At 46.0% G+C, this 21,884-nt stretch overlaps 1 protein-coding gene across 4 annotated transcripts in view; it reads left to right on the top strand.

The window, feature by feature from the left end:
• Positions 1 to 18,024, top strand: part of SLC44A2 (solute carrier family 44 member 2 (CTL2 blood group)) — a 60,975-nt gene extending 42,951 nt beyond the window's left edge. For 3 of the 4 annotated variants that reach the window (XM_069946601.1, XM_069946582.1, XM_069946587.1), the window contains exons 2-22: positions 482 to 530; positions 2,686 to 2,759; positions 3,939 to 4,023; positions 4,599 to 4,683; positions 6,615 to 6,731; positions 7,295 to 7,355; positions 7,939 to 8,068; positions 8,146 to 8,229; positions 8,739 to 8,851; positions 8,936 to 9,067; positions 9,269 to 9,368; positions 11,769 to 11,861; positions 12,137 to 12,221; positions 12,303 to 12,565; positions 13,091 to 13,185; positions 13,846 to 13,949; positions 14,356 to 14,429; positions 14,928 to 14,998; positions 15,238 to 15,326; positions 15,594 to 15,678; positions 16,795 to 17,238. In XM_069946601.1, coding sequence (XP_069802702.1) covers positions 482 to 530; positions 2,686 to 2,759; positions 3,939 to 4,023; positions 4,599 to 4,683; positions 6,615 to 6,731; positions 7,295 to 7,355; positions 7,939 to 8,068; positions 8,146 to 8,229; positions 8,739 to 8,851; positions 8,936 to 9,067; positions 9,269 to 9,368; positions 11,769 to 11,861; positions 12,137 to 12,221; positions 12,303 to 12,565; positions 13,091 to 13,185; positions 13,846 to 13,949; positions 14,356 to 14,429; positions 14,928 to 14,998; positions 15,238 to 15,326; positions 15,594 to 15,678; positions 16,795 to 16,916 — 2,111 coding nt within the window. In that variant the 3' untranslated portion in view covers positions 16,917 to 17,238. The other variant, XM_069946594.1, reaches the window with a different exon arrangement.
• The last annotated feature ends 3,860 nt before the right edge of the window (positions 18,025 to 21,884 follow it).

Below are 21,884 nucleotides of genomic sequence, written 5' to 3'. Positions count from 1 at the left end.
TTTTCTGTCTGCCAAGTATGGGTTATCCTTGATGCCTTCACCCTCCCCCCGCCCCACCCCCGACTCCGCTCTTCACTCTCTAATTTTGGATAAATGTGCTCAGTAGTACAAAGGGGGAAAATTTTTGGTCTGGAATATGCGGCTGGCGATCACACTGCACATATGGCGGGGCGGTGGAACTGTACGCACTAAATATAACATAGGAAATTTAAAGGGCTATACAACCAAAGTGTGATACACCAGGGACGTGTATGTACCCAGCTTTCCCATATTCCTGATGTATGTGGCAGTGTCTTCTACTGTTCGGAGTAACATATGGCAGCTTGGTTGTCACCCTGACCACCTGGCTGCATTGACAGACAGTCGGGGGCACTAAGCTCTCCTGTTATTACTGTATACTGGCAGCAGGGGGCACACTTCTTGGCACTGCTGCTTGTTTTGTTTTTTTTAATTATTAATAGGAATATTTTTCTTATTTTAGGAGAACCAAGGAAATATGATCCGAGTTTCAAGGGGCCGATACATAACAGGTATTATAATATATATATATAATTTATTTTGTCATACATTCCTATGGTCAGCACTCACATTCATGTTATAGGATGACTTTCCTATGTACCTCAATGATAGTAAAATACAATACTGATTAGGTCTTCCGCCCTTAAAGAGAATCTTTCGATATGAAAATGCAGTCTGATCTGCCAGCATCTGTTCATTTATTCAAGTGTGGCGGGAAACAGCTACTGTGTCTTTAAGGGAACCTGTCATATGTTATACACACAGCACTATGTTATAGAGCAGGAAGAGCTGAGCAGATCGATATATATGTTTATGGGAAAATGTTTAGTATGACTAGTGAAATCCCTGCTCTTTCTAAGCTGAGAAGTCCAGGGGGCGGACTCACTACATGACTGACAGTTCAAACTGTTTGTTTATAAACAATAACTGTCAGTTACAAGCAGGACCGCCCACCTGTCTTCTAAGATCAAAAATAGCAGGCATATAAATGAATAAAACACCAGTTATACTTGCTCTTTCTCCACATGCCTATATATCAATCTGCTCAGCTTCTCCTGCTCTATAACATGGTGCTGTGTGTATAACATATGACGGGTTCCCTTTAAGACACAGTAGCTGCTTCCCGCCACACTTATAAATGAACAGATCCTATTCTCTTTCCAGCCTCGGCCACAAGAAGAGAAAATCCATACTGAGTTTCCTAATGTGGTATCCATTTACTGCGGTTATCTGTTATAAGGAGCCGTAAGTGCCTCGCAGGAAGCCTGGGAGGGATCCGTGTAATGGATACAATCGCTCTTCTTCTTTATGATCCACTTATGTCCTCCTCTGCTGAATTGAATCAGATGAATAACAATTCCTATCTGTTCCTAGGAAAGCTGGATATTGGCCAATATAGCTCCCGTTACATGTATCACTCAGCTTTTCCATACTCCTTATGTATTGACTTGTCATTGAGGGGGCTGGGAAAGCTGGGTAGTAAACATGCCATCCATTGGCAGGGATGGTCCTTGAAAAGCTGGGTGACCACCCTTGAGCAGAGAAGGAAAACCTGCAGCCCTCCAGCTGTCACAAAACTACAACTCCCATGATGCCTGGCCCGCTGAAGCTTTAGCGCGAGGGGTATTGTAGTTTTGGAACAGCTAGAGGGCCAAAGGTTTCCCCTTCTATGGATTATAGTATGACTGCCAGTATGGGGGAGATTTATCAAACATGGTGTAAAGTGAAACTGGCTCAGTTGCCCCTAGCAACCAATCAGATTCCACCATTTTCCCAAGAGTCTGTGAGGAATGAAGGGTGGAATCTGATTGGTTGCTAGGGGCAACTGAGCCAGTTTCACTTTACACCATGTTTGATAAATCTCCCCCCTTTGTGGCTAAATTCTTGTTTTTAATGGGCGCTGTCACTTTAAAAAGAACTTCTGAAATGTCATAGAATCGTGGTTAAAAGTTTTGATCGGTCAGACCCCGGATGAAGTACTAAGCGCTCAGACTGGATCTTCTCTCCCTTATTCTAATGCTTGGCGGATCAAAACTTTTCACACATCTTAAAGGGGTACTCTGGGGAGAAAAATGTTTTTTAATCTACTGGTGTCAGAAAGTTATACAGATTTATATATTACTTCTATTTAAAATTCTCCAGTCTTCCAGTACTCATCAGCTGCTGTATGTGCTGCAGGAAGTGGTGTATTCTCTCCAGTCTGACAGTGTTCTCTGACTGCTACCACCTCTGTCCGTGATAGGAAATAGGAAATCTCCACCGGTTGATTGGAAAACTTTTTTTTTTCCTTTCTCTGGAGTACCCCTTTAAATTGTGTAGATTAACGTGTGCCTGGCACTTTAAAACAGTCATGCCCTGTGCCATAACAGTGGTATGTGCCGGCTCCATGTGACTCATATGGTCCATACCGGGTGTTTGATGATCTAGGTGGGGCCGGCGCATGAATCGCTGTGATAACGGGTGACTCCTGATCTCCATGTGACTGGTATACAGCAAATCTCTCCATTCACATGCAAAGCAGCCTCATCAGATTACATATAGACTAGGTTATGTATAATAAAGTGATGATGTGTGATAGGTTGGGGTATAATATATATGTGATATATCTAGACTGTATGTGACTGGTAACCTTTATCCAGCGTACTGACCCTCCTCTCTGTATTGTAGGAGCTGTACGGACATCCTGTGCTGTATACTCATAGTCCTCGCCATCATTGCCTATGTGGCTGTGGGGATTGTCGGTAAGTCGCTGCCGTCTGTGGGGTCCCGGATATTTCCATAGATCTATAATAGGGATTGTTACACCTATTATATTATATGAAATATTCTGCAATACTCTGTATTATAACTTCTCATTGCTTCAAGTTAAAGGTTTGTTACAATGGTTTCAGTCTTTATAAGTACGTGGATTGTGGGTTAAAGGGGTACTCCAGTAAAAATAAATCAACTGGTGTCAGACAGTTATACAGATTTGTAAATTTAAAAAAAAAACTACAGTCTTCCAGTACTTCTCAGCTGCTGTATGTCCTGCAGGAAGAGATGCATTCTTTCCAGTCTGACACAGTGCTCTCTGCTGCCACCTCTGACCATGTCAGGAACTGTCCATAGCAGCAGCAAATCCCCACAGAAAATCTTTCCTGCTCTAGACAGTTCCTGACATGGACAGAGGTGGCAGCAGAGAACACTGTGTCATACTGGAAAGAGTATATCACTTCCTGCAGGACATACAGCTGCTGATAAGTACTGGAAGACTGGAGATTTTTTAAATAGCAGAAAATTACAAATCTATATCACTTTCTGAAACCAGTTGAGTTGAAAGAAAAAAAAATAATAAACAGCAGAGTTCCCCTTTAAAGGGGTAGTCTACCCAAAAATGTTTTCTTTCAAATCAACTGCTGCCATGAAGTGACAGAGATTTGTAATTTACTTCTATTAAAAAATCTCAAGCCTTCCAGTACTTATCAGCTGCTGTATGCCCAACAGGAAGTTGTATTATTTCCAGTCTGGAGAGCAGGAGGGGTTTTCTATGGGGATTTGCTCCTGCTTTGGACAGTTCCTGACATGGACAGAGGAGGCAACAGAGAGCACTGGGTCAGACGGGAAAGAAAACACTACTTCCTGCTGGACATACAGCAGCTAATAAGTACTGGAAGACTTAAGATTTTTTAATAGAAGTGAATTACAAATCTCTGGCACTTTATGGCACCAGTTGATTTGAAAGAAATTTTTTTGGGGTGGACTACCCCTTTAAGGCATCTTACCTGTGCTGATACGTTGTAGCAAACGGAACAATCAAGAGATTTCCTATATGGGGTTTTCAGCCTCTAGTGACAGCAGAGATCCTGTGAGGAGGCCTTCACTGCTGTGGGTATGAATATTATGGATATCTAATATCATTTATTGATCTATTATATTCACAGCCTGGACACAAGGAGATCCGCGGAAGGTCATCTACCCGACAGACAGCAAGGGACATTTCTGCGGACAAGCTGGGACCCCCTATGAGTAAGAGATGGTGGCTCCCCTAATGGATATTGCATGTGTGCCCATATACCCTATGAAGGACATTATAAAGGGGTGTCCCTGCTATTATATGGCTGCCATATAACACAACATTTCCCCTATTTAAATAAATAGCAGGTACATTTTTATCCAGGATTAAAAAACAAAGTGAAAAATAGTGCCACCCCTGTCCTCAGGTTGTGTGCAGTATTACAACCTGGCTCCACTTCAGTGGAACTGACCTACAATACCACACACAACCTGAGGACATGAGTGGCGCTCTTTATGGAAGAAATCAGGTATTTTTCTTGCATCCTGGATAAACCTTCAACACTTGGCCAAAGTGGGAGGAGCATGACACGGGATAGCCTCTCTACATTCCTGTGTCACGCCCCGCCCCCACAGATTCTGCACTGGACATAGCTCAATGTGCTAAGTTAGCCCATAATGTTCCTTTTAATTAAAGGGCATCTCCACTTTCAGGTTATCCCCACCATAGCCCCAAGTAAAATGTCCCCACTTCTCATTTACTTCTCTTATATAAGTCAAAACTAAGCGTCACCGTTCTCGTCACACAGGAACAAGCCATTCTTGTTCTACTTCAACATCATGAAATGTGCCAGTCCCCTCGTCCTGCTGGAATTCCAGTGTCCGACTACTCAGGTGAGTGATTCTTTACCCACTATCGGTCTTGTGAGGGCAGCAAGTGTTTAAAGAGATTAATTATTTAAGATTACGAAAAAAACTGCAAAAACAGTGCCACTCCTGTCCTATGGTTGTGTGTGGTATTACAATCCAACTCTGTTTACTTCAATGGATCTGAGCTTCAATACCACACCCAAACTGCGAAGAGTGGTGCTATTTCTGGTCAACCCCTTTTAAGTGACCCCTGTAACCCATGTTTATATGCCCTGACTGTGTGTTATGGTCGCCAGCAGACACAGAGAACATTGGTATGGGGCATTGCCTCGCTTCATGCTGGTGGAGGGGATGGGCCCTTCCTGGTCTAATTGACCTGTTACCAATGGCATGTCTTCTGTTGCTCCCCCTGACCTTTTTTTTTTTTTTTTTTTTTTAAAGGGGTTAGCCACTTTATAGTAAAATAGGTCCGTGTACAGTATTAGTAAGTGTACTCACTGTATATACTGACAGCAGCTCCCTATATACCTCATAGAGCTAAACTCGGATGCCCCTCCTCCAGGCTGTACTGCTCTGGTCTGTGGTGAATGTGTCCATAAGATGGCTGACATGGAGGAGCATGTGACCATGCCCCGCCCCCAGTGTCCACCACTGAGCCTGTCTATTCCTATGGAGGACACTGGTGGGCGTGGCATGGTCACATGCTCCCCCATGTCAGCCATCTTATGGATAGACTCCCAACAGAGCAGGGCAGTACAACCTGGAGGAGGGGAGTCAGAGTTTAGCTCTGAGGTATACAGGGAGCAGCTGTGAGTACTTTACACTGAACTATTTTACTATGAAGTGGCCAGCCGCCAACCCCTTTAATTTTGTGTGAAAAGCTGCAGCTGCATCTCCTTCCTCCCCCTTCACTTACTGTTTTACACTAGATGGCTTATTATGGAGAATGGAGTAGGTTATGAATATGGAAGTTATATATATGATGGTCTAGTTAGAGAGACAGCTATAGTTATGTTGCTTCCACTGCAATCCTCTATAACCACCATGTATAAACCAGTTTTGGCTAGTCGGTGGTTTATAAAGGATTTGCTATGTATGACTGATGCCTGAGATGTTCCTTACAAAGCCTTATTATTACATGGTATCCTATGCATCATTCCTGGACGTCCTATAATCTGCCATTTAATGATCCATTAACTTGTTTAATCTGGGACAAGCGAGATACTGTTTCTCCTTGAGGAGAGCGTCATAAAGACGTATGGAGACTTAAAGGGAATCTCTAACCTCCTGACCACTTACCAAGCTGATGGCGCCGCTGCATAGGCTGGATGGTGCGTCTGTGTTTATTTTAATAAAAAAAACCTTTATTTGTGCTGTGAATAGTGTCAAAGAGGTGGAGCCTATTATTCCCTGGGCCCTAGAACTGCTACTTCTCACTGTGCCGTGTACAGAGTGATTATGAAGGCGGACATACACCACAGTGCGAAGTAGTGCTAAGGCCCAGGAAATTATAGACTCCGCCTCTTTGACACAATTCAGAGCCCAAATAAAGTTTTTTTTTTTTTGTTTTTTTGTAATATATAATCTCAGCAACAAACGTATGTTTTGGATGTTTTTTCATTGCACATATATGCCTGTAGGTGGCAGTAGTGAAGAGTCCTTTTAAGGGGGCTGTCCAGGATTACAAAAACACAGCTAGAAATGTTGCCACTTTAGTCCTCAGTTTGGGTGTGGTAGTGCAGCTCAGTTCCATTGAAATGGAGCTGAGTTGTAATACCACATACAAACTGAAGAGAGGGGTGGCGCTGGTTTTAAAGAAAATCAGCCATTTTATTTATTTATTTTTTTAACCCTGGATAACTGCGGTCCTCGTTGCTGGGTGGCAGGCATTGACTCTTTAAGAACTCACATGAGTAGGTGACATATTGGTGCTAATTTCCTTGGTGTTTTGACAGATCTGTGTGGAGAAATGTCCGGACAAATTCCTCACATATATCGGCGTGGCCGCCACCCAGACCGGTTTCGAGGACTACCGGCCATTCTGCAGAGAGGGCTTCAACAATTTCAGCAAAGTGAGTTGGGGTCTGGTTAGTGAACCTATGAGTATTGGGGGGGGGGGGGCATAATTTCTGCACAACATTAGGGATAGTATTTTACCTACATATTGGTAAATCTAGGGTCGTAAAGGGGTTGTATAGGGTTAAAAAACAAACAGCGCCATATCTGTCCACAGGCTATACATGGTATTGCAGCACAGCCCTACTGACTTAAATGGAAGATAACTTTTAATGGCAGACACAACCTGTGCGGAGGTATGGCGCTGTCTGTCTAGTCCTGTACAACCCCTATAAAGCAGATTGCTCCACTACAAATGAAAAATCTACCTACGTAATGGACCCAAAGTGCGTTGGTCAGGTGTCCGTAATCCATACGTAGCGTAGATGTGCATCGGCCATAGAACAGTGACAACCAGGGTGCCCTTCCACCCACACGGTGATGAGCTATGATTTTGCCGCAGTGTGTGGTGTAGGGGTATATTGTGTTAGATAATAAGAGACAGCAGCAGTGAGTAATATGAGAAGGAAGCCATGAGTTCTTACATGTCCATATCCATTCCTCTATCTTCATCTCCCAGAGTCCAGCACTAGTACTAAGAGACAAAGACTGTCCGGCTATGATCACACCAAGCAAACCATGTGAGTATGGGCTGCCACCCTGTGGCTGAAGGTGGAATAAAACCTGTGTCAAACTGTGGTGGGAGAAGCAGACTCATGACACATAGCTCCTCCCTCCTGTCTGTTACCCTGTAGCGGGAGAAGCAGACTCAATCTCATATAGCTCCTCCCTATTGTCTGTTACCCTGTAGTGGAAGGAGCAGACTCCATGTAATATAGGTCCTCTATACTGTCTGTTATCCTGTAGTGGGAGGAGCGGACTCCATGACATATAGCTCCTCCCACCTGTCTGTTACCCTGTGGTGGGAGGGGCAGACTCCAAATTACATAGGTCCTCCCTTCTGTCTGTTATCCTGTAGTGGGAGGGGCAGACTCCATGTAATATAGGTCCTCTATACTGTTATCCTGTAGTGGGAGGAGCGGACTCCATGTCATATAGCTCCTACCTCCTGTCTGTTACCCTGTGGTGGGAGGGGCAGACTCCATGTACATAGCTCCTCCCTTCTGTCTGTTATCTTGTGGTGGGAGGAGCAGACTCCATGTACATAGCTCCTCCCTCTTGTCTCTTTCATTTTCTCATTTCACCATATTTGGGCTTTTCCAGTCACCAGAAGATGCTTCCCAGCTATTAACATACAGAAAGGGGTGGTCATGGTTGGAAATGCAACAACGTTCGACGATGGAGGACCCCAGCGCAAACAGCGCAACGTCAGTGACCTGGTGGAAGGTGCCAAGTGAGTAGCGACCATGAGCATTGCACTCAATGAGTGTCAGAGTACTTCTGGAGTAACAAATACCCCTCTCCAAACAGGAAAGCCAGTGTGGTGCTGGAGGCTCGGCAGGTGGCCATGAAGATCTTCGAGGATTACACAGTGTCGTGGTACTGGATAATCCTGTAAGTTCCTTTCTGCTTTTAGTCATGGGACATCTTCACATCCAAGTATGAAATGTAACATAGTGACCTATAGGTGGCACTAGAGACACAGGGGGAGATTTATCAAGCAGCCTTCCAGTAGTGTTGGTCTTTGTTGCCCATAGCAACCAATCACAGCTCAGCTTTCACGTTTTCAGGAGCTCTGGCAAAATGAAAGCTGAGCTGTGATTGGTTGCTATGGTCAATGGAGGACATGGCTACTGTAAGACTGTTTGATAAATGTCCATCGTAGTTGTCTTCTTTCTAGACCAGGGATGGGGAACCTTCGGCCCTCCAGCTGTTGCAAAACTACAATGCCCATCATGCCTGGACAGCCTTCGGCTGTCCAGGCATGATGGGCATTGTAGTTTTGCAAAGCTGGAGGGTCAAAGGTTCTCTATCTCTGTTCTAGAGGAGCATTGCTTGTAAAACTCCATACACTAGCCGGATCTCCTCAGAAACCTAATACTATCTCTCCCCATCCTTCACAGCGGTCTGGTTATCGCCATGGTGATCAGCTTAATTTTCGTGGTCTTGTTGAGATTTCTGGCCGGCATTATGGTCTGGGTGATGATCGTGCTGGTGATCGCGGTGATGGGATACGGTGAGTAATGGCCCCCTATGATAACTCCTTGGTTTCCCCCCTCACCCACCTTCTTACAATCTACTTATCTTCCGGCACCTACAGGAATCTTCCATTGTTATATGGAATATGCGCATTTAAAGGGAACAGCCGGCTCTGATGTCAAACTGACCGAGATTGGGTTTCAGAGCGACTTACGGGTCTATCTGCACTTGCGGCAAACATGGCTGGCATTCAGTAAGTAAATATATAAATATATATATTATTTTTTTATTATTATTATTTTCTGGTACACACATACAAACACAACATATATACATATACATATATATATATATATATATATATATATATATATATATATATATAATTATTATTATTTTTTTTTTTGCTGGTTGGGATTGCAGATGTAACCAGACTCTTGTCTTGTCTTTTCAGTGATCATTCTATGTATTCTGGAAGTTGTCATCATCCTCCTGCTGATTTTCCTTCGGAAAAGGATCATGATTGCCATCGCACTTATCAAAGAAGCCAGTAGGTAAGTACTAGATTGCTGGGTGTGGCGTTATATCCTGTATTATACTCCAGAGCTGCACTCACTATTCTGCTGGTGAGGTCACTGTATACATACTTAGGGCCCTATTCCACAGAGCAATAGTCGGACAAATCGGCCGATTATCGCTCGGTGGAATAGAGACAACGATCAGCCGATGATCGTGTCATCGGCTGAACATTTATTTAGGCCAAAACCTAAAATCATCAGGCACCGACGACGATGTGCGGCGGGTGACCGACGATTCAAGCAGCATACATTACCTAGCAGGGCTTCTCCTCCGCTCCGTCTCCATCCCGGTCCCATGTGCAGCAGCAGCTTCGGTGCCACCTGACTGAGTTGTCAGACTGCTCAGCCAATCACAGGCCAGGACCGCCGCGGCCAGTGATTGGCTGAGCGGTCTGACAGCTCAGTCAGGCCACTCCTGAGTTAATGCTGCGCATGGGACCGGGATGGAGACGGAGCGGAGGAGAAGCCCTGCTAGGTAATGTATGCTGCAAGGACATTGTTTAGTGAGGGCTGCAGGGACATAGTTACCAATCATCGGGCTGTGGAATAGGCGCTCGTTTACATTATTGATCGGCCCGTGGAATAGGGCCCTTATCCTGTACTGATTCTGTATTTTACTCCAGAGCTGCAGTCACTATTCTGCTGGTGGGGTCACAGTGTACATACATTACATTACTGATCCTGTGTTACATCCTGTATTACACTTCAGAGCTGCACTCACTATTCTGCTGGTGGGGTCACAGTGTACATACATTACATTACTGATCCTGAGTTACATCCTGTATTTCTTTTATTAAATTTTAAACATAACAATAAATACAGAAATAACACACCATATCTGACCAGAACAAAACAATAAATAGAAAAATGAAACCATAACATAAACCACCGATCCATCCCCACACTCATTCCTCCACACAGACAACCCATATAGTGTACCTGTATACAATATATACACCCATATACCTATATACAATATATACACAATATAAACTATTTAGCTAAACATATTAATAAACTATATACAAACCTATATATACTACTATATACCATACACCTCTAAACACACCTATATACACTACTATATACAATACACCCCTATATACTACACACCTATATAAATAACTAAATGTGAACCCCCTGGCCCAGTTGCTTTGTGCACAACCTAATACCACAGACATAATTCTATCCAACCCAACACCAACTAAACAAGACATCACTACACAAATAAACTAATAATAACCTACAACTAAATAATACATATAATATTTTTAATAATTTTCTTTTCTTTTTTTTTAATTTTTTTTTTGGGCCCTGAGCTGGTCCCGCATCCCATGCCCCCAGTACATGATCACGGACGTCCATGAACCAGCCCAGGATTTTATATATATATATATATATATATATATATAAGTCCCAACAAAGTCCCACAGAAACCCCCTCCCCCCTTTTACCCACCACCCAACCTATCACTAAACCCGAACCCCAGGTGCAAACAAAACATATATAATATTTACAGTATATACAATTTATACAAACATAATCACAAAGACAATCACAATACACAAACTTTTGAAAAAATATATAACATACTAAACCCAACAATAATGAGACTTCTCAGCCCCACACACAGCCCGAAAGCCCAAGATCAGCGCCTGCAAGCCCTATACTCCAGTATCTCTACAGCACAAAACAAAAGCCTAAGGTGCCAGCATCAGCCCACCACCAGGAGAGGAGACGCAGGCTAAGGAACCTTATAGGCAAAGCCCCTCCAAAGACAAGAGGCCCTACCAGCCCCCAGCCTCTCGTACTCCAGAGAGCGCACCTTCACCAGGTCACCGAGTGTGCCCCTAACCACCTCATCCACAGGGGGCGCTGTGCTGTGCCCCTAACCACCTCATCCACAGGGGGCGCTGTGCTGTGCCCCTAACCACCTCATCCACAGGGAGGATTTTACGCTGCGTTGATACTAAACCCCGTGCACTCCACGTGTGGTACCTGACCACTATGCTGACTAGGAATAAAGTGCTCCGGTCCCAGCCACCAAGGTTTCTGAATGCTCCATAGGCCCATTCCGCATAGGAGAGACGGGCCAACCTGGGCCACCCAATGGAAGCGCCCACCCTGTTGTAAACCTCTGTATTAAAGGGACAATGAAGCAGAAAATGCTCCATGCTTTCCAGCATGCCTCCACACTCCTCCCGGGGACATCCCCGATCCTCAGAGCTCCTGCACTTCAGATTGTCCCTCACATACAGTTTCCCATGAAAGCAGCGCCAAGCCAAGTCCCAAAACTGATTCTGTAGTATACTCCAGAGCTGTAATCACTATTCTGCTGTTTGGGATTCTATTGACCACTTGTGTCTCTTTTTTTAGGGCGGTTGGACATGTCATGTGCTCCTTGGTGTTCCCCCTGTTCACCTTCTTATTGGTATGTCTCTGTATCGCCTATTGGGCCATCACTGCCGTGTATCCTTCTTATGTCATATGATTATTATCTGAGTTTGCACCATAGGGATTGTTCTTGCCTTGTAAGACTAATGGAGCAGATATGAAGGTCAAGGACCTTTTACTGGATTCTTTAGACCTCTATGTCTGTCCCCCATGCTTTACACTGCAGCTCTGCTTCTTCTGATTGGCTGCTGTGTAAGAGCACAAGCCCTCCATGAAGCCGATCTATAGAGAGAGCTTATTACTGACATGTTCTTTCGGTCATATTATCCATCCTTGACCCCCGGGCTCAGTTTCCTCTCTACCTCTAATGACGCCATCTATAAGGTGTTCAATGAAACGGAGTGTGAAGACGCTGGAAAAACCTGTGTCCCTGAGGTGAGTGAATGTACCCTCACATCTCCGCCTGTACACTATCTGTCATATATGTATACTTCTTATATCATATTTTTTCCTTAGACTTTTAACACCACCAACACCTCCCGCAATTGCCCGGATGCCACCTGCCAGTTTGCTTTCTACGGCGGAGAGACCTATTACCACAAGTACCTGATCGTCTTCCAGATCTACAACGCCTTCATGTTCTTATGGCTGGCAAACTTTGTCATCGCTCTGGGTCAGGTGACTTTGGCGGGGGCCTTTGCTTCTTATTATTGGGCCTTCAAGAAACCGGATGACATGCCCGCCTTCCCTATTTTCTCCTCTTTTGGCCGAGCTCTCAGGTAAGGGAATTACTAGAATGTTATTACAGGGGTACTCTGACTGAAAATTTTTATTTTTTTTTTCAAATCAACTGGTGTCTTAAAGTTATACAAATCTGTAATTTGCTTCTATTTAAAAATCTCCAGTCTTCCAGTACTTATCAGCTGCTGTATGTCCTGCAGGAAGTGGTGTATTCTGTCCAGTCTGACACGGCGCTCTCTGCTGCCACCTCTGTCCATGTCAGGAACTGTCCAGAGCAGGAGAAGATTTCTATAGGGATTTGCTGCCGCTCTGGGCAGTTTCTGCAATGGACAGAGATGGCAGCAGAGAGTACTATAGGAATACACCACTTCCTGCACGACATACAGCAGCTGGTGATTGTAATGGAAAACTGGTGATTTTTTACATAGAAATAAATTACAAATCTATATAACTCTCTGACACCAGTTATTTGAAAAAAAATTATTTTTCACCGGAGTACCCTTTTAACATAAAATAATGTATGGGTGTGGATTACTGACCTTATACTTTTATTGTTCTATCAGATACCACACAGGTTCTCTGGCTTTCGGGTCCCTTATTCTTGCAATTGTGCAAATGATCAGGATCATGTTGGAATATCTGGACCACAAACTTAAAGGTGAGGAGTTTGGCTTGTTCCATATTGCCATAGGGGCGCCACTGTGCTTTGACCAGGGTGCTATAGTCATCCCCTTAGGGGCCTATTCCATGGGAGCGAGAATCGGCCGATAATCGCTCGGTGGAATAGAGAAAACGATCAGCCGATGATTGTGTCATCGGCTGTTCGTTTATTTAGGGCCAAACCTAAAATCATCTGTCCCCCACCGCGCATCGCTACGGTGGAATAGCGGTGTGCGGCGGGCGATCAATGATTTGAGAAGCAGCATACATTACCTGTCCGGACTTCTCCTCCGCTCCGTCTTCCTCCCCGGGTCCCGCGGCACAGCATCAGCAGCTCCGGAGCAGCCTAACTGAGCTGTCAGACCGCTCAGCCAATCACTGCGCCGCGGGACCCGGAGAGGAAGACTGAGCGGAGGAGAAGCCCGGACAGGTAATGTATGGTGAGGGCTGCAAGGACATTGGTAACGATGTCCCTGCAGCACTCGCTTAACGATCATCGGGGCCGTGGAATAGGCCCAGTAAACGAGCGCCGATCTAGCAGATCGGCACTCGTTTACATCGTTGATCGGGCCCTCCTCGGCCTGTGGAATAGGGCCCTTGGTCATGGTTTACCCACTATGTCTAAAACTAAAAAAAGGCATTGTTTTTTTTTCTTCAGGGGCTGATAATAAGTGTGCCCGATTCCTCCTGTGCTGCCTCAAGTGCTGTTTCTGGTGCCTCGAAAAATTCATCAAGTTCTTGAACAGGAACGCCTACATCATGGTAAGAGGAGAGCGAAGCTGAACCACTACTCCCATCATGCCAGACTAGTGATCTGACTTGCACGTCTATCTCCGATGTGATTAAACAAACCGGGGGAAATTCTTTACACTTATGGGCAGAGTTCCTAATCTAGCGGCCACTAGTGGTCATTGTGTGTGTGTATGTATATGTGTGTATATATATATATATATATATATATATGTATATATATGTATGTATATATATATATATAATATGTATGTATGTATGTATATATATATATATATATATATATATATATATATATATATATATATATATACTTTTTTTTTTTTTTTTGCACAATGAAGACGACTACATATGTTTTAATGTTACAAAACTACAATTTCAAGAATTCCCTGATACTAACCATCCTGTCGTCTTATAGATTGCCATTTACGGCACCAACTTTTGCACATCTGCTAGAAATGCCTTCTTCCTGCTTATGAGAAACATAATTCGGTAAGTGAATTTCAGGTTATTAGTCAATAGACAGGCGTAGTAGTACCCAGTGCTAATATACAGTGCCAATTATTATAAACATATAGTGGAAGATTTATCAAACATGGTGTAAAGTGAAACTGGCTCAGTTGCCCCTAGCAACCAATCAGATTCCACTTTTCATTCCTCACAGACTGTTTGGAAAATGAAAGGTGGAATCTGATTGGTTGCTAGGGGCAACTGAGCCAGTGTCACTTTACACCATGTCTGATAAATCTCCCCCATAATATACATTATACTATAGTAATACCACTGACTATCTGCTGTGTGCTCCCAAATGTAATAACTGATAACTTGGCCAGCTATATCTGGTTAGTAGCTCAGCACCCTTCAGCTGTTCAGAAACTACACCTCACAGTTTTGCGACAGCCAGAAAGCCTGTAGTGGCTACTGAAGTTTCCCTTACAATGCTGCCCCCTGGTGCCTATATAGTGTAACTCTTGCTCCTTGTTCCTGCAGCGTTGCAGTCCTCGATAAAGTCACCGACTTCCTGCTGTTCCTAGGAAAGCTGCTGGTTGTAGGCTGTGTGGGTAAGTGTCCGATCCCAGCTAGAGATGGATTAGAGGTTCCCAGGACAGGACCCTGTGTGTTTTTGCGTGCGTCAAAAGTTGGCACTCAAGTGAAAAATAGTTGTGTGTTGGGTTATCTTTGCCATCAACTTAAGATTCTTATGGCAGCCTAACATTGTGACGCTTGCTGCATTATACTTCAGAGCTGGAATCTCCCACTATTTCAGATCACTAATGTTATGCTCTATATTGTTTTGCAGGAATCTTGTCTTTCTTCTTTTTCACCCGTCGTATCCAGATCATACAGGACACGGCCCCCTCTCTCAATTACTACTGGGTGCCGATTCTGGTGAGTGACCCCATGTGGCTAGACTGTCCATAAAGAATAGTACATCAAAAGCCTAACATAATAGAATGGATTCCCAACCTGTGGTGCTTTAGACCAGGGATGGGAAACCTGCCATCCTCCGGCTGTTGTAAAACTACAATTCCCAGAATGCCCTGACATGTTTTGCAGCAGCTGTAAAGCCACAGTTTGGTGATCACTGGACTGTTCCATTGTCAGGTAATATGTACAAATACAGATATACCACGATTTTTGTTTCTCTCCGCACAGACGGTGGTGATCGGTTCCTACCTCATCGCCCATGGCTTCTTCAGTGTATACGGGATGTGTGTGGATACACTCTTCCTCTGTTTCTGTAAGTATCTCGGTTTAGATACACTTGAGTGATGGAGCGGTGATAGGCTTGCAGTCTTCTGTCTCTGTGGGCAGCCCCCTCATTACAGGCCTAGACTATACTGGGGGGCTACTATAGTGACTGACAGGAGGAAGAGAGCTGGAGGATTAACCTCTTACTAGAGATGCACTGACCAGGCTGTGCCATCCTCTGACAGCTCTCCTCCCCTGCAGCCATCATAGTGCCACACTGGGGGCTGTCCAATGTACCCTCACAGTCTCCTCTCATGGTATGATCACCTATCCTGTACTAATCCTGTTTTCTCTTTTTCCATTTTCCCCACTTCTATCTAACCCTCCAATCTGTCTCTACCCTGCACCCTCCTTTTGTCTTTGTAAAAAAAAAAATTTTCTGCCCCCTGTGCCCTCCTGATCCACACCACACCCTCTACCTGCTGTTCCTCCTCCTCTGTGCCCCACTCATCCGCACCCCCTCCCCTTTCTGCTCCTATTTTCCTTTCCCCTCTCCTTCTGCCTCTAATCCACGGCGCCCCTCCTTCTCCTCTGCACTGACTCTTTCTGTTCCTCTTCCTTCTCTGCCCCCCTTTTTGTTGTCCCTTAACTCCTTCTCCTCCGTTTCTTCTGTTCTGCCTCTTTTGTCTCCCCTCGTCCTGCTCCTCCTCCCCCTACTCTCGGCTCTTACCCTTCATTCTGCTCCTTGCCCTTTTGCTCCTCCTTCTCCTTTCTGCTCTTCCTCTTTTCTTGCTTCTCCTCCCCCTTCTTTCTGCTCTTGCGCCCCCCCCCCCCCATGCTTTCTGTTCTTCCCCTTTCTGCTCTTCCCTTCTTCTTGCTCCTGCCCCCCCCCCCCCCCCACTTTCTGTTCTTCCCCTCTTCCTGCTCCTCCTCCCCCTTCTTTCTGCTCTTCCTGCTCCTCCTCCCCCTTCTTTCTGCTCTTCCTCCTCTGTGCCCCCCTCTTTGTGTCCCCCCTCCTTCTCCTCCTGTGCCCCCTTTTCTTCTTCTTCTGCTCCTCTGCCCCTCCCCCACCACCTCATTTCTCTGTTCTGTATCCTCCCTGCGGTGTACATCCCTTTTCTATCTATCACTCTCTGTCTTGCGGACATGGTTGACGCTTTACAAGGTGAAGATCTGGAGAGGAATGATGGCTCCCTGGAGCGGCCATATTACATGTCTCCGGAACTCAGCCAGATCTTGCTGAAAAAAGACGCCGAGCTCCTAAAATCCAGCGAGAGCCAAAGCTGAAGGCGCCTGCAGTGCCGCCCCCCACATCTCCTCTCTTCTGATACCACTAACCTTCTCACTTCTGTACCTCATGCCCAGGAGCGAGGTCAGGGCCCCTGGCGGTGTCAGACGGGCCCCGGGGAAGCCTCCTGGGGAACTAAGGGTTAATCTGTCTGTACTTTTCTCCGTGTGTGTATGAACACATCATGTATGTAACTTGCCAACACCCAGTGCCTTGTTTAACCTATTGCATGACCTGAGCTCCTATCAGATCTGTGCCTCTTTATATCCATACCCCCCCCCCCCTCCTCGTACGCCCCATCTTCACGTCTCCATTCCCTCCTGCACAGTGGAAGATCTGGAAAGGAACGACGGCTCCACGGAGAGACCTTATTACATGTCGACCAACTTACAGAAACTGCTGAACAAAAAGAACAAAGACCAGGACGGGAAATGATCCTAGTGATGTCATCGCTGTGTATGATGTCACCCTGCATTGTCCGGTGATGTCATCATACTGACACCATGATATGTATTTACAGGATGTCCTGTCACTTTAAGAATAACTGTTTTGTATTGACTTCTTCAGCAGAGGATTTGGAGCTCTGTATCTAGAAAACCTGAGCTCCAACCCCTATAAAGAGACAGAAAACATATGGAGAATATTTTATTCAGCTTCCGGGAAAGCTGGGTTAACACTGTTCCCCATCTTTCCTTGGCTCCTGAATCTGTACAAACGCATCTGTTATCCCATGTCCCTGTATAACTAGGCAGACGTTCAGGATCCTGGGAAAGATGGAGTGAGTGCTGTAATGACCATATTGGTTGTCACCCAGCTTTCCCCTGAGGTTTTACACTACTCGGCCCATCTCTCACGGCTTCATCCTGGCGCCCAGTCTCCATGTTTATAGCGAACGTTAACTGGACTGTCCATTGTGTGTTCGTTTTTTTTTAATAGTTTTTATATATATTTGCATGGAGAGTGTATGTATTTGTATATATATAATCCTGTCCGCCATGTTTACGGAGATACCAAATGTCATTGCTCCCTGCAGTTTGTATAAACCTGCGCCTTAAAGTGTGTTCAGAAATGGACTCTGCCGATCGATAATAAAGGTTTTGTATAGATCGTTGTCTCTTCTGTTATTGGTCAGTAGGTTATGTATGGATCATCCAGGGGCCCCGGGCTGTCCAGGCCCACTGGAGGGTTATGTTACTAGGGGTGGGGGGTCACCTTGCTTCCATGTAGTGGCCAATGGTCACACAATGTTGCGGTAACCTCCCCGATACTTACCCCACCACTTTTGGTAGAGACTCGGAAAGCCCTCATACTGTTGGACGATCCAGTCACCAGTAGGGGGTTTGCCCAATCTTACAATAATGAATATGGGAGCCTTTAGACTCTGCATATAGACATAGGTTGGGCAGAATGTGGTAGTCACAACTTGGCTTCCCCCAGCTTGAAGATGGGCCGTGTCGCTGGGGCATGTACTATCGGGCCATGCTGGTATGGAACCAGAGGAGGAGTGCCAAGCTGCAAGGAAATATATTTTGCAATCTCAGGACAACCCACTGACCCAACAAAGTCCTAGCAAGGGGACTGGGACTGAGATAGTAGCCATGTCAGGGAAAAGGAATGATATGGGAGCCATGCTGAGGACTAGGAATGAGATGGGGAGCCATGCCGGGGACTAGGAATAAGATGGGAGCCATGAAGTGGACTAGGAATGAGATGGGAGCCATGCTGGGGACTAGGAATGAGGTGGGAGCCATGCCAGGGACTAGGAATGAGATGGGAGCCATGCTGGGGACTAGGAATGAGATGGGAGCCATGCTGGGGACTAGGAATGAGATGGGAGCCATGCCGGGGACTAGGAATGAGAGGGGGAGCCATGCTGGGGACTAGGAATGAGATGGGAGCCATGCTGGGGACTAGGAATGAGATGGGAGCCATGCCGGGGACTAGGAATGAGATGGGAGCCATGCCAAGGACTAGGAATGAGATGGGAGCCATGCTGGGGACTAGGAATGATATGGGAGCCATGCTGAGGACTAGAAATGAGATGAGAGCCATGCTGAGGACTAGGAATGAGATGGGAGCCATGCTGGGGAGTAGGAATGAGATTAGAGCCATGCTGGGGACTAGGAATGAGATGGGGACTAGGAATGAGATGGGAGCCATGCTGAGGACTAGGAATGAGATGAAAGCCATGCTGAGGACTAGGAATGAGATGAGAGCCATGCTGGGGACTAGGAATAGGATGGGGAGCCATACTGGGGACTAGGAATGAGATGGGAGCCATGCTGGGGACTAGGAATGAGATGGGAGCCATGGCGGGGACTAGGAATAGGATGGGGAGCCATGCCTGAGAGTAGGAATGAGATGGGAGCCATGCTGGGGACTAGGAATAGGATGGGGAGCCATGCTGGGGACTAGGAATGAGATGGGAGCCATGCTGGGGACTAGGAATGAGATGGGAGCCATGCTGGGGACTAGGAATGAGATGGGAGCCATGCTGAGGACTAGGAATGATATGGGAGCCATGCTGAGGACTAGGAATGAGATGGGAGCCATGCTGGGGACTAGGAATGAGATGGGAGCCATGCTGGGGACTAGGAATGAGATGGGAGCCATGCTGGGGACTAGGAATGAGACAGGGAGCCATGCTGGGGACTAGGAATGAGATGGGAGCCATGCTGGGGACTAGGAATGAGATGGGAGCCATGCCTGGGACTAGGAATGAGATGAGAGCCATGCTGGGGACTAGGAATAGGATGGGGAGCCATACTGGGGACTAGAAATGAGATGGGGATCCATGCTAGGGACTAGAAATGAGATGGGGAGCCATGCCGGGGACTAGGAATGAGATGGGGAGCCATGCTGGGGACTAGGAATGAGATGGAAGTCATGCTGGGGACTAGGAATGATATGGGAGCCATGCTGAGGACTAGGAATGATATGGGAGCCATGCCGGGGACTAGGAATGAGATGGGAGCCATGCCGGGGACTAGGAATGAGATGGGAGCCATGCCGGGGACTAGGAATGAGATGGGAGCCATGCCGGAGACTAGGAATGAGATGGGAGCCATGCTGGGGACTAGGAATGAGATGGGAGCCATGCTGAGCACTAGGAATGAGATGAGAGCCATGCTGGGGACTAGGAATGAGAAGGGAGCCATGCTGGGGACTAGGAATAGGATGGGAGCCATGCCGGGGACTAGGAATGAGATGGGAGCCATGCCGGGGACTAGGAATGAGATGGGAGCCATGCTGGGGACTAGGAATGAGATGGGGAGCCATGCTGGGGACTAGGAATGAGATGGGAGCCAAGCTGGGGACTAGGAATGAGATGGGGTCTAGGAATGACATGGGAGCCATGCCGGGGACTAGGAATGAGATGGGAGCCATGCTGGGGACTAGGAATGAGATGGGAGCCATGCCGGGGACTAGGAATGAGATGGGAGCCATGCCGGGGACTAGGAATGAGATGGGAGCCATGCCTGGGACTAGGATGAGATGGGAGCCATGCTGGGGACTAGGAATGAGATGGGAGCCATGCTGGGGACTAGGAATGAGATGGGAGCCATGCTGGGGACTAGGAATGAGAAGGGAGCCATGCTGGGGACTAGATGAGATGAGATTATAATATAGATATTAGAATTATAGAAAATTCTTAAAAGATTCTTAAAAAGTGGTGTTCAAAATAAAAATAAACTATACAAAAGGTGATTTTCTGATGAGACTTCTGCTGTGTAATACTGCTGATTTCCAGTAGGGGGCAGCTCTCTCCTAATCCAAGGAACCATATACCTGTGCGTGCAAAGTGTACACCACTCTCCATAAAGGTACGGCCACAAAACTGCAGTAAATACGCAATGTGTGAACCCAGCCTAAGCCTCCTGCCTCCCTTCAAGTAGATCTGAGGCACCAGAGCCCCTTACAAGTGGTTATATTACTGTAAAGTGGGGACACGCTCAAATCTCACTCCCCCTTAGGGCTCGTTCCCACTGAGCAAAAGCAGCTGAATTTCTGCGCTGAATCAGCGCTGAAATTTCAGCCGTTAAAATAGGTGCAGAGCTAATTTCCATTGTGTTGAATGGAAATTCTGCTCTGCAGTTCACACAGTGGAATTTCCGCACTGAACTAATCCGCTTTCCGCCAGAAGAATGAACATGTTCATTCTTCCGCTAGCGGAAGCCTATACAAATCAATGGGGCTCTGATTTTCTGTTTCAGCGCGGAATACAAGCGTAATACAAGCGGAAATTACTCGCTGAATCAGCGCGGAAATGGGGAAAAGGGGGGGGGGGGAGGAGGAATCTAGTATATGTTCTGGTATAGTCTAGTTTACTCACCAAATACTCGCTGAATTTCAGTGCTGAATGCATGCGGATTCAGCGCGGATTCCTCGAGTATTCCGCGCTGAATTTGTCAAGAGCTGATTACGAGCTGAACACTTTCCTAGCAGAATACGCAGGGATTCTGCTTACATTCTGCTTATATTCTGCTCGGAATTCAGCGTCAGTTGATTTCAGGCGGAAATATTTCCTTGCGTAATCCGCTCCTTTTGCTCTGTGTGAACGTAGCCTTAAAGCTAAAAAAACAAGGCCTCTTTCTTCCAGAAACAGCGCCTCTTCTGAGTTTTCAAATACTTATCAGCTGCTTTATGTCCTGCAGGAAGTGGTGTATTCTCTCCAGTCTGACACAGTGCTCTCTGCTGCCACCTCTGTCCGTGTCAGGAACTGTCCAGAACAGGAGAGCTTTTCTATGGGGATTTGCTGCTGCTCTGCACAGTTCCTGACATGGACAGAGGTGGCAGCAAAGAGCACTGTGTCAGACTGGAAACAATACACCACTTCCTGCAGGACATAAAGTAGCTGATAAGTACTGGAAGACTTGAGATTTTTAATAAAAGTAAATTACAAATCTATATAACTTTCTAAAAACCAGTTGATTTGAAAGAAAAAAAAATTGGTGAACAATCCCTTT

The sequence above is a fragment of the Dendropsophus ebraccatus genome, chromosome 1 (assembly GCF_027789765.1).
Source record: "Dendropsophus ebraccatus isolate aDenEbr1 chromosome 1, aDenEbr1.pat, whole genome shotgun sequence".
Classification (NCBI taxonomy): Eukaryota; Metazoa; Chordata; class Amphibia; order Anura; family Hylidae; genus Dendropsophus; species Dendropsophus ebraccatus.
The sequence above is the reverse complement of the archived record's forward strand: the minus strand, read 5'-3'. Positions and strand labels throughout refer to the sequence as shown.